The 10,668-nt window shown below is 32.4% G+C and overlaps 2 protein-coding genes across 2 annotated transcripts; one reads left to right on the forward strand and one right to left on the reverse strand.

Moving 5' to 3' along the window:
• The first annotated feature begins 1,867 nt into the window (after nucleotides 1-1,867).
• On the forward strand, nucleotides 1,868-3,773 carry LOC126776398 (SAP domain-containing ribonucleoprotein). The gene has a single exon (XM_050498893.1). It carries the CDS (start codon nucleotides 1,975-1,977, stop codon nucleotides 2,788-2,790), a length of 816 nt encoding a protein of 271 aa, XP_050354850.1. The 5' UTR covers nucleotides 1,868-1,974; the 3' UTR covers nucleotides 2,791-3,773.
• Nucleotides 3,774-4,114: 341 nt separating this feature from the next.
• On the reverse strand, nucleotides 4,115-5,590 carry LOC126776388 (S-adenosylmethionine sensor upstream of mTORC1). Its single transcript, XM_050498881.1, has 2 exons — nucleotides 5,470-5,590; nucleotides 4,115-5,320 (listed from the first exon to the last, which is right to left on the reverse strand). Exon 2 carries the CDS (start codon nucleotides 5,301-5,303, stop codon nucleotides 4,335-4,337), a length of 969 nt encoding a protein of 322 aa, XP_050354838.1. The 5' UTR covers nucleotides 5,304-5,320; nucleotides 5,470-5,590; the 3' UTR covers nucleotides 4,115-4,334.
• Between the last annotated feature and the right edge of the window lie 5,078 nt (nucleotides 5,591-10,668).

Below are 10,668 nucleotides of genomic sequence, written 5' to 3' on the forward strand. Positions count from 1 at the left end.
ATGATAGGCTATTCAAAAACTAGGGAAGAACCAAAAAAAAACTTTTTTTTTTTTTTGTGAAATTTCAGTGTTTTTCACTGTATGATTTGAGTTCGAATGCATTCGAATTGCCTACTTCCTATCCACCCGCGGTTTCCCTCATTTACATTATTGTAGTATTTTTTTTAAATAATAGTAACCCCATTTTAAAGAATTTATTAATATTACAAATTTTGGTAATTTACCCCTCCAATTAAAACTAAAGCTTATGCTGCGAATTGTGCCAATAACTCAAAGTTCGAATCTGGGACTTGTGTGCGGTTCGTAAACCGTAGCGCTATTGGGTCCTTATATGGTTTTGTATTACCTTTATATTTTTGTATTTTTAAGAACGTTAGATAAGTATTTTATATAAAATTAATTCTTTTGGTTGAGCGTACTTACATTTAACTCAATTAAAAAAAAGATCTACAATAGGTAGGCGCACTATACAGTTCACGCTCCATCGTTTGGCTTGGTTTAGAGCTTAAAAATTCGGCATAGGTTCAGATAAGCCTACCTTCAGATAAATTCGAACGCCCGACGCATCGCATATTGTAGCGTTTTAGACGTTGTATTTATGTTTTTTTAAAAGTCTTTTTATTAGATATTTTTTAAATAATTAAAAAAAGTTATTCTTTATGAAGTAACGTTAATTTTGGTATAATCTTTTCTTATAGTAACAGCCTGTCCCACTGCTGGGCTAAGACATCCTCTCCCTTTTTAGGAGAAGTTCGGAGCTTATTCCACCACGCTGCTCCAATGCGGGTTTGTAGAATACACATGTGGCATAATTTCAATGAAATTAGACACATGCAAGTTTCCTCGCGATGTTTTCCTTCACCGTCAAGCACGAAATGAATTATAAACACAAATTAAGCACATGAAAATTCGGTGATGCTTGCCCGGGTTTGAACCCACGATCATCGGTTAAGATTCACGCGTTCTAACCACTAGGCCTTCTCGGCCTATTTTATTATATTTTTTCTTAATATTAATTATTTATTCATGAGAAATTCAAGACTGTTTCGGAGCGTTTTTAGTAGTTTTATACATTTTAATTTTATTTTTTATATAGTTATTTCATACAAACATCAAAATTTTGAGTCCGCTATAGACTAAATCACTGTTTAAAATATAGTGTGGTATTTTTTCTATTCAAATAGTTTAATCTACGAACTTAAAAAAGTGCATTCGCGCATTTTATGTTAAACTTGCTTTGGAATTTTAACTTTGTATAAATAGCTAAGCCAACTTAAGAAAATGGAAGCTGCTATGATCTACACTAATAACTGTTCTTCATTTTTCAATAAATTCAAAATTTGAATCTTTTGGTTTCTCAGAATATAGGTATTCTGCCTTTTACCATTTAATGAAAAAAATACGGTTGAAATAGCACTCTTAATAACACTAGAATATGCGGGTTAGCAGATTTCTCCATATTATAATATTTGGTCGATAATAAAGTTTTTTACAAGTATGAAAGGCGAGATACAAACCATTATACATGACTCATTTACAAAATAAGTGTCGCGCGTGCGGCGAATTGTTTGGCGAAAAAATTTAAGACTACGCTGACATCTATATATTTGCACTAGTTCGCCGCGTCGCTTATTCCCTTTGAATATTGTCCAAAAGATCGGTTTGGGAAAGTCGCCAGCGAAAGCTGGTTAAAACAGTTACATAGTTACTGCATATAACAAAATTAAAACACCTTAATTATCAATAAGTTTTTTAGTGATACCTGAATATTATTTGTCTGACTTTTATTTTTATCAAGTCTGTAGTTACATTTTTTTTAATATCTGTATTCCATAGACATAAATGAAAACTTATAATAAGCTGTGGCAGTAATTTTATCGCTTGACGCTTCTGATGTGATATTAAAAACATAGAGGGTTGGTAATTTTTAATAGTAATTCTTATCATATTTACTTGAAATACTGTTATTATATCATGGCCGATTCTACCATGACTGATGTTAGTAAAATGAAGGTAGTAGACTTACGAAAAGAACTAAAATCACGTGGCTTGTCCTACGCTGGGGATAAAGCTGAGCTTGTTGCAAGATTGCAAGGTGCTATAACGCAGGATGATCATGGAGACATTAACTTGGATTCTGACGAGATAGACTCGGATGGAGTGCTAGAAGACGAAGATGATAAAAGCCACAATGATATCCTCGAGGATTCCGCGGTAGACACATTAAACGAGGAACTTGTGCTTGAAGAAAATTTACCAGAAAAACAGCCACAAGAGACCAAGCCATTGAGGATTCTTAAGAGAAAAATCACGACAGAAACACCTAAACCAGTCGAAAATAAAGAAGCAGGTGCAAAGAAAATAGTTTTAAATAGAACAATATCTCTTACAACAAACTCTTCCAAATCTGTGGATGAAAAAAAGGATATTGAACCTCCAGATAATAATTCTACTGACAAAACATTTACAAGTAGTAAAATTAAAATAACAGCTGAAACAGATACCAAGACAAGAATGGAAATGCGTGCTAAAAGGTTTGGCTTGCCGGTTAAAATGACAGATGAACAAAGAAAAGAAGCAAGAAAGCAGAGATTTAATCAAAACACAGTTTCTTCAAATAGTTCATCTTTGAATATTACTTCTTCATCTGAGTCTTTAGCTGAAAACTTAGAAAAATTTAAGAAAAGAGCTGAAAGATTTGGTCAGTCCGTATCAGCAATTATGACTGATATTGAGAAAAAAGAGAAATTGGAAAAACGAAAAGCCAAATTTGGAACTGTAAAGATATAAACATACCAGTCTCAGTAAGATACTGGCATTTTGTGCATATTGCACCTCTATAAATAATTAGCATTTAAGGATTTCATTTTCTTAACAGTACTATTCCTAATGTAAAGACTAACTCTAATGACATAAAGGGATTTATTTGAGAACAGTTTTTTAATTCTTCAAATATTATTATCATCAAAAAATCTTAATAAAACTACATAGACTAAACTTTAAAAATAACAGGATCTAAATATTACACTGTTGAGCAAAAGGAACAATGTGAAGCTTGTTCAACCATGAACAATGAATTATAAATACAAATTAATCTTTAAAGATTCAGCTATGTGCCCATAACCTTTTATTTTAATATTCACATATTCTAGCCATCTTGGCTTTAGCAAATATTATTAAATCATGTTTTGTAATATATCTAGTTATGTCTCCACAGCATGATTACAAGGGCTAGTTCAAGTTAAACCATTAGAAATATTTCAAGTATTTTATAGTATACTCTATTCAAGTGTGCTCTTACAAACACATTTGAATTGACAATTTTACAATGTTAGTTTTAAGCAGCTACACTCAACCTTTTTTAATAGGAGCCAAAAAACGTGTTAGCCGTGGTGTTGCGGGCTGCAAACAAAAATAATAATAATAATTAATGATTTCTGAGGTTTTGAGATTGATACAAATTGAATTTAACAACCATGAAAGGATTTATCACATGTGTTATAACATATTTTTATAATTTCCTGATGATTTAAACACTTTGCAGTGTCTGTGTTCAGAAGTAGTTGTTTAATTCAGATTATTTATGTTTTAATGTAACCTTTGAAATATATTTGAAAATAAAAAAAAACATCAGAAGGGCCAACCACAAAAGCCCGGCAGGCCACAGGTTGAGTACAGTTGGTTTAAAGTAACAATTGGTAAGACTATAGACTCAATCGAGAAGAATCTTGTAGAAACTAAGTGGTTACGATTCTCCAGCAATAAATAATTTTATTAAATGCAAATAGGTGTAAAAAAAGTATTATTATTTATCCCACATTAAAATCAAAGAATTCTACTTCCACACCTTTATCATCCAGAAATCTTTTATCAAGTAATACACCTTAATAATTACACTAAGTTGCCAATACACAATATTTTTTTTTTAATATCATTAAATGTATAGAGTATGTTCAGATTTAATTACCTTCTTTACATGTTATATGTTCGACCTATTGTCATAGTTTTGATGGTGAAAAAAAAAAAAAATTAAAGGAGTACTTATATTAAAAAATAATTAACTATAAAAATATATTATGCTAAATTGTTACTGTGCAAGGCATGTTTTTTTACATGAGACTTATAAATTCTTAACCAGCAAACCTAAATGTTGTCCCAGCAAATACAAATGTGGGCACAGATTATAAAGAAAAAAACAATAACTTTGAATGTAAAAATATATTTCCGTTTGATAGCTCATTATGATTACTCATCTCCCATCAAAGTATTTGAACACTCAAAAATAACAACAGTGCATAGTTATCAATCATTTTTTAAGTCTTTTCAAAACATTTTCAGTGTTCTACAAAGCATGAATTGTTAAATGGAAGTTCTGCAAAATCTTTGATTTCAATATCTACATTATGATTTTTAGTGATTTCCCGTTTTGTATTTGAAAAGTCTTGTGGAATATGCAAAGAACCATCCATATATGATTCTTTGTGAAGAATAGCCCATCTAACAGCAATGTCTTTATGTAAACATTTTCTAAATGCCATACAATGCATATGTCTGAATTTTTCATATCTAATTCTAGAAAACCCTAAAGTAGCTAATGTATGTCTCCAGCATTTCATTAATTTACTATTAGCTCCCACATGTTTGGAGTCTGGAGTGCTAATTAATAATAAGCCACCGATTTTTAATAGTCTATATGCATTTTCACATGCTTTTATTCTCATTTCCGAGGTTGGAATGTACTCTAAGAGAAAACAAAAAGTTACAATATCAAAATAATTTTCTTGCAGTTGCTCTACTTTATTTTTAATTAACTTTGTATCTGCTCCAATTAAAACTTGCAGAAAATCACATTCCATCACATATTCATTGGCAGGACATAGATCAATGGCTAATACATCTAAAAAATCATATGTTTTAAAGGGATTATAACAACTTCCAACATCAAGAAGTTTGAATGGTTCAGAAAATTGTTCTTTTATATTTATTACGATACCAATTTTTTCTCCAATTTCTACTTCTTTTTCTGTACATTTTTCGAAGGACTTCTTGACAAAGTAATCATGTGAAAAATCTGCAGACCATTTAATACGGGAAGAGGCTGAACTGAACTCATTACATGAGTTTTCTTCCCAATGAGTGGTAGCTAGCCTCTGCATGAATTTTGCATATGTAAGTAAAACATCTTTGTTACTGCAATGATTATGCCATGCTCTATCACTTCCTACAGCAGCTGTTGTATTTCTTAGAGTTGAGTGAACAGTTTTTAAAAATTGTGCTAATTGCTTATGTTCTTCACTGGCCATGATGGCCTTTTAGTTTTCTGAAATACAAATATAAACATTGAAATAACGTTGTTATTTAAAATTTCTTTGCATACAATTTTATTCAAGAATGTGACTTCCTTTACTATTAAAACGGTTAGAGTTTATAAAATAGACATTATCACGAAGATCCATAAAATATATGTACCGAAGTATGTTGAGATGTTCCTTATTCTTTTAGAAAATAATACATCTTAATAAATACTCCCCTATATTCCTTTTTTATTTAAGACCTAAAAAATAAAAATTGACGTCAATGTCAACTGTCACCACCACAAAAGTCAAAAACAGACTTTTTTAAACGTAGACAGAGAAACTAGCTAACTTTCGTAGACAGAGAAACTAAAAGACGCAATGACGATTTCCTTCTCACTTACACAAGAAAGAGAACGAAAATTACGTTACAAATGGTTTAGACAGAGATAGAATTATCAAATCTTTTGTCCCTTATCGCGTTACCAGTTTTGGTGTTTGTTTCGCTACTTAAGTAACGATTTTATTATAATATAATATAATTTTATTATAATATAATATATATATAGATAATTTTATTATAATCATGCATTTTATTAAGTAAGTTATTTCTAAAGATTGAGAGTCACAAAAAATGTCAATGTCCGGAATTAATTTAACGATATTGTTATATTTATTACACTACCGTACTAAGGGAGCTTGTTTGCCAATATGAGACTTTACGCTAGGAGTATGAAATATTTTGTGGTTGTGAGTACTTCTGTGCGCCCTAGACGGAACTGATATCAGTATTCTTTCAATTAATTCTGAGTTGATTAACTTATAGTTAATAATACTGTGTAGGAATTTTAGCCAAGCCAAGCCAAGCCAAGCCAAGCCAAGCCAAGCCAAGCTAAGCCAAGCCAAGCCAAGCCAAACCAAGCCAAGCCAAGCCAAGCCATGCCAAACCATGCTATGCCATGCCACGACAGTTAAAGCCAGGACTGTCCACCAAGCCCGCCTGTAACCATTACTGGCGTCACATTAGAGTGACAATTGAAGTTAATACCCGATCGGCTCATTTCGGAACGTCATTCGTTTTTGTACAAAAATGTTGCTATGACAACCAAAATAACGGGGAAGATGATTTGGCCATGACAACGGAAAATAACAGTTGTGAATTGGAAAAGTATTAAGATATAAATATACATTTGTTTATTGATATATTGTTATCATTATTACCTTCCCGTTTCAATAACTAACTGTCTGTGCGAAAAATACTTTTCATGAAAAGCAATATGTTTCGTAAAGGCTCGTTGTAATACTCTCAATACGCTGAGAGTGTACGCTATAAAGAGGATTCCATATAACACAGGCATACTCAGACATACGCACTGATGAATTGTACAAGAGTAAGTTAGTTTTCCCTGAAAAGCCTTGAGTGTTCCGCTTGATGAAACCAAGATTTTGAGCAGCTTTAACAACTATATTATCAACATGAGTTACAAAAGTTAGACGCCCGTCAATACTGACTCCTAAGTCTTTAATTTGCGATAACTCTTGTAATATTTTATTTTCAATTGAGTAACTAGAAACAAGCGGTTTTTTCTTACGAGTAAATTTTGTATGAAAATATTTGGACACATTAAGAGTCTTATTGTTGAGGTGACACCATGCTATAATATTGTTGAAATCGTATTGTATTCAATCTATGTCTGAATTGGATTTTACTGTTTTGTATATTTTCAGATCGTCAGCAAACAATGAACACTTACAATACTTTATATTCTCAGTTATATCGTTTATAAAAACGAGAAACACGAGAGGACCCAAATGTGAGCCCTGTGGAACCCCACTTTTAGCAAAATATATCTTGAGATTCAAACCCAGTTACGGCAACTGTAAGAGATCTTTGTGTCAAATATGACTGAAACCATCTATGTAGAGTAGTACCAAGGCCATACTGATGTAATTTTTTAAGAAGTATTTGATGGTTTACTTTGTCAAATGCGTTGCTGAAATCAGTATATATAGCATCTTGTCCTCCCTGTCCATCGCTAATGCCAATTCTGAAGTAAAAAGTGTTAGATTAGTTTGAACTGATAACCCGTCTCTAAAACCGTTTTGCGAATTTGTGATGATGTTGTTAAAATGTTTATTAAGCAAGGGATACACAAGGCTCTCAAACAGGAAAGGATGGAGATTGGACGGTAGTCCTTAATGTCCGATCGGTCTCCTTTTTTATAAATCGGTACTATTCGAGCTTTTTTCCATTCCTCGGGAAAAATACCGTTTTTTATAGAATTATTAAAAATTAACGTCAATGGAAAAGCTAGAGCAGAGCCGCATCTTTTTATGAAACTAGATGGAATTCCGTCTGGACCCGTACCTTTTTGAGGATCTAATGATTTAATTTTTCTTAAAACCTCTGCTTCATTAAATGTTATTTTAGTAAGTATTGTAATGTTGTAATGTGAGTTATGTGTGTGTGAAGTGTAATGTACATTATTTGGGGTTATCGTGTATGTAGATTCATTAGGATAAACAGAAGAAAAGTGGCTTGCGAAAAGGTTGGCTATTTCTACTCCTGAACTAGTGCTAATGCCACCCAACGACATAGATGCAGGCAAAAAATTTACGGTACGTTTGCTTTTATAGTAATTCCAAAAGGATGTCGGATTCTTGTCAATATTATATTCGACATTTCTTTTGTGGTTATTATAACAACTATCAAATAAATCATGGCAGCGACTACGCAATATTTGATATTCAAGTTTATTCCTAGGGTTACCATATTTACGATATTTGGTACAGAGTTTCTCTTTCTCCTTGAGTAACTTAGTAAAGTTGTGTTTGAACCGTTTAGGATATTTAGAATTCCGTAATTTTCGCTTAGGTACTAATCGCTCTATTATTTCATACAGAGTGCTGTAAAGTATCTTTATCATGGCATTAACATTATTACAATCGGAAAATTTATAGTACCAACCTATATTTTTTAATTCGTTACCAATCTCTGCATCATCAGCCTTATAAAAATTGTATCGTACACAGATTTTGGGTCGGATGTATGATATATGAGGGTACGGAAACATTTATTAACAGATTAGGTTGATATTGATCTAGTCTACTTAACAAGTCAAGAGGTTTAGCCATCGTTACATTAACCATATTACTAATTACCAAGCATAAGACTCTGTCATCACAGTTCTTAATATTGTTGTACTGGTGCAAGTCGTTAGCAGACATGAAATCAATTAACGAGTAACCGAGAGCGTTATGATAATTTGATGGAATCATATACGTACAATCATCACCTGCATTGAATTTAATAAAACCTATATTAAAATCGCCTATTACTATTACATCATCAATTTGATTAGTAACAATATCTATATTTTCAAAAAATTTTTTAGAATTTTCTACTTTCACCAGAGGTGGTAGGTATACAACACAAAGACCGACTTTTTTAACCGAATAATCACTGGTTATGTCTAATATAACCCACATCATTTCATTGTCAGTCTCCCAATGACATACTCGGCAAGAAGAAATATCTTTAGATATAGCAATTAATACGCCTCCTCCGTCTTTTTTTGAGAGTTGTAGCTTTACGATGATGGATCGCGGTTTCTCAGTGTTTCGGTTAAATTGCGCAACTCTAGTAACATGTTTTATGTCCTCTTCCATCAAAGCATTTACAATAACATTACTTAATTGAACAATTACATTTGATAAATTTTCATTTCTATGCTCAGGAATACCATTTATCTCAACATTGCACTCCCTCATATGCACTTCTACAGTATTTAATCTAGAGGTAAGGTCTTTTACAGAGGATTTAAGATTATTATTTTTAAGTTTTAGTTGGTCAACAATGTTTGATTTTTCCTCAAGTTTTGCTTTCATTTGCTCATACTGCGCATTAATAAAGTTTAGTGATTCACAAAAACCTTTTATTTTATCATTAATAGTACTTAGCTGCGTGGTTACTAAGTTCCGTATTGTTGAAGCTAGCTCTTCTTTTCTCTAACGCTGTATAATGTTACGAAGTTTACATTCTGTGAGGTCTATATTATCGACTTTATATTGAGTATTGGTACATTGAGGTGATTGGCTCAGCTTTTTACGTTTCGTAACATAAGATACTTCCATAATGTCCATGGAAGATTTGTTACAATCTTCTAGAGTGGTGACTGACCTAATAGGAAACATACACCTGGTATGTATATTTCCTATTTTTGGTTGCTTATTTAAACATTCAGGCATTTCCAGTTATTTTTTTTTATGTAAATCCATTTGGTGAAACTGTCTCAGAGATACATTACCGCATGCAATATCATATTTTGCTTTGCAATCAATGCCGGTAAGAAATTCTTTTTTTGGTAACGTCGTTTTGCATCCAGCACAAATATTATTTATGTATTGGACATTTTCGTAAGCAAATCTTTGTTACAAAAATTTTAATGTTAATAAATATTAAACAGATATTGCGATTCGAACTCTAGTCGTCCTTTTAATCTGACTTGAATCAAGCCTTTATTATGTTCCTAACATGAATTTTACGGTCCCTTTGTACTCTATCCTTTTGTATTATTAATTATCGGTAGATAGTGAAATGTTTAAAGCAAAACACCTGCCACACAAAAAAGTCTCAATATTTTGTTCAGGTTAGATTGTATAAGAAGTTAACCTTACTAAAAACACAATTATTTACACTGTCAATATTGATTTAATTTATCTGATGATGTAATATTGACTTAATTATCACCAACTTGTCTTTTTTTTCTAACGAAAGCACGAAATGTTAATGTTTTTAGAGTTAATTATTATTTCCTTTTTTTATGAATAAATACGAAGTTTGGCCGCACATACACCACTATTCCCAATTACTTATTAATCTAGATGATATTCAACAACTACTGATTTTTAATTACGGAGCTGCTCTTAAGCGTGTTAACACAGCAGTGGCTCGGTGGAATAAGGAGTATGTTTCAGAGTTGCAACAAAGAACCAAATGGCGTAAATCAAATGAGGAATTGAAGTTGGACACCATGGTAGTTGTGAAGGAAGACAACCTTCCACCGCTAAAATGGAAGATGGGACGAATTGTCGATATCCATCCAGGATCTGATGGAGTTGTCCGTGTGGCTGACATCCGGATGTCTGCTGGAGTAATCCGACGAGCGTTTAAAAAAATTTGCCCACTACCAATTTCTACTGATTCATGTTGAAAGCGGAGCTTTCAACGTCCGGGGGCATGTTGGAGCGCCTGATTATTTGAAGCAACAATGTAAACCTGTGTACCGTCAACTTAATTTTACTTATAATTACCGCTCACCGTCACCGTTTGATGGTGATTAGCGTTCTTACCGCAACGAGTTAATACGCGTTT

The sequence above is a fragment of the Nymphalis io genome, chromosome 20, assembly GCF_905147045.1.
Source record: "Nymphalis io chromosome 20, ilAglIoxx1.1, whole genome shotgun sequence".
In the NCBI taxonomy this organism is placed as follows: domain Eukaryota; kingdom Metazoa; phylum Arthropoda; class Insecta; order Lepidoptera; family Nymphalidae; genus Nymphalis; species Nymphalis io.

What these genes read in the sequence shown, in the direction of transcription:
- LOC126776398 (XM_050498893.1), top strand. Translation starts at nt 1,975, where the DNA reads ATGGCCGATTCTACCATGACTGATGTTAGTAAAATGAAGGTAGTAGAC.
- LOC126776388 (XM_050498881.1), bottom strand. Translation starts at nt 5,303, where the DNA reads ATGGCCAGTGAAGAACATAAGCAATTAGCACAATTTTTAAAAACTGTT.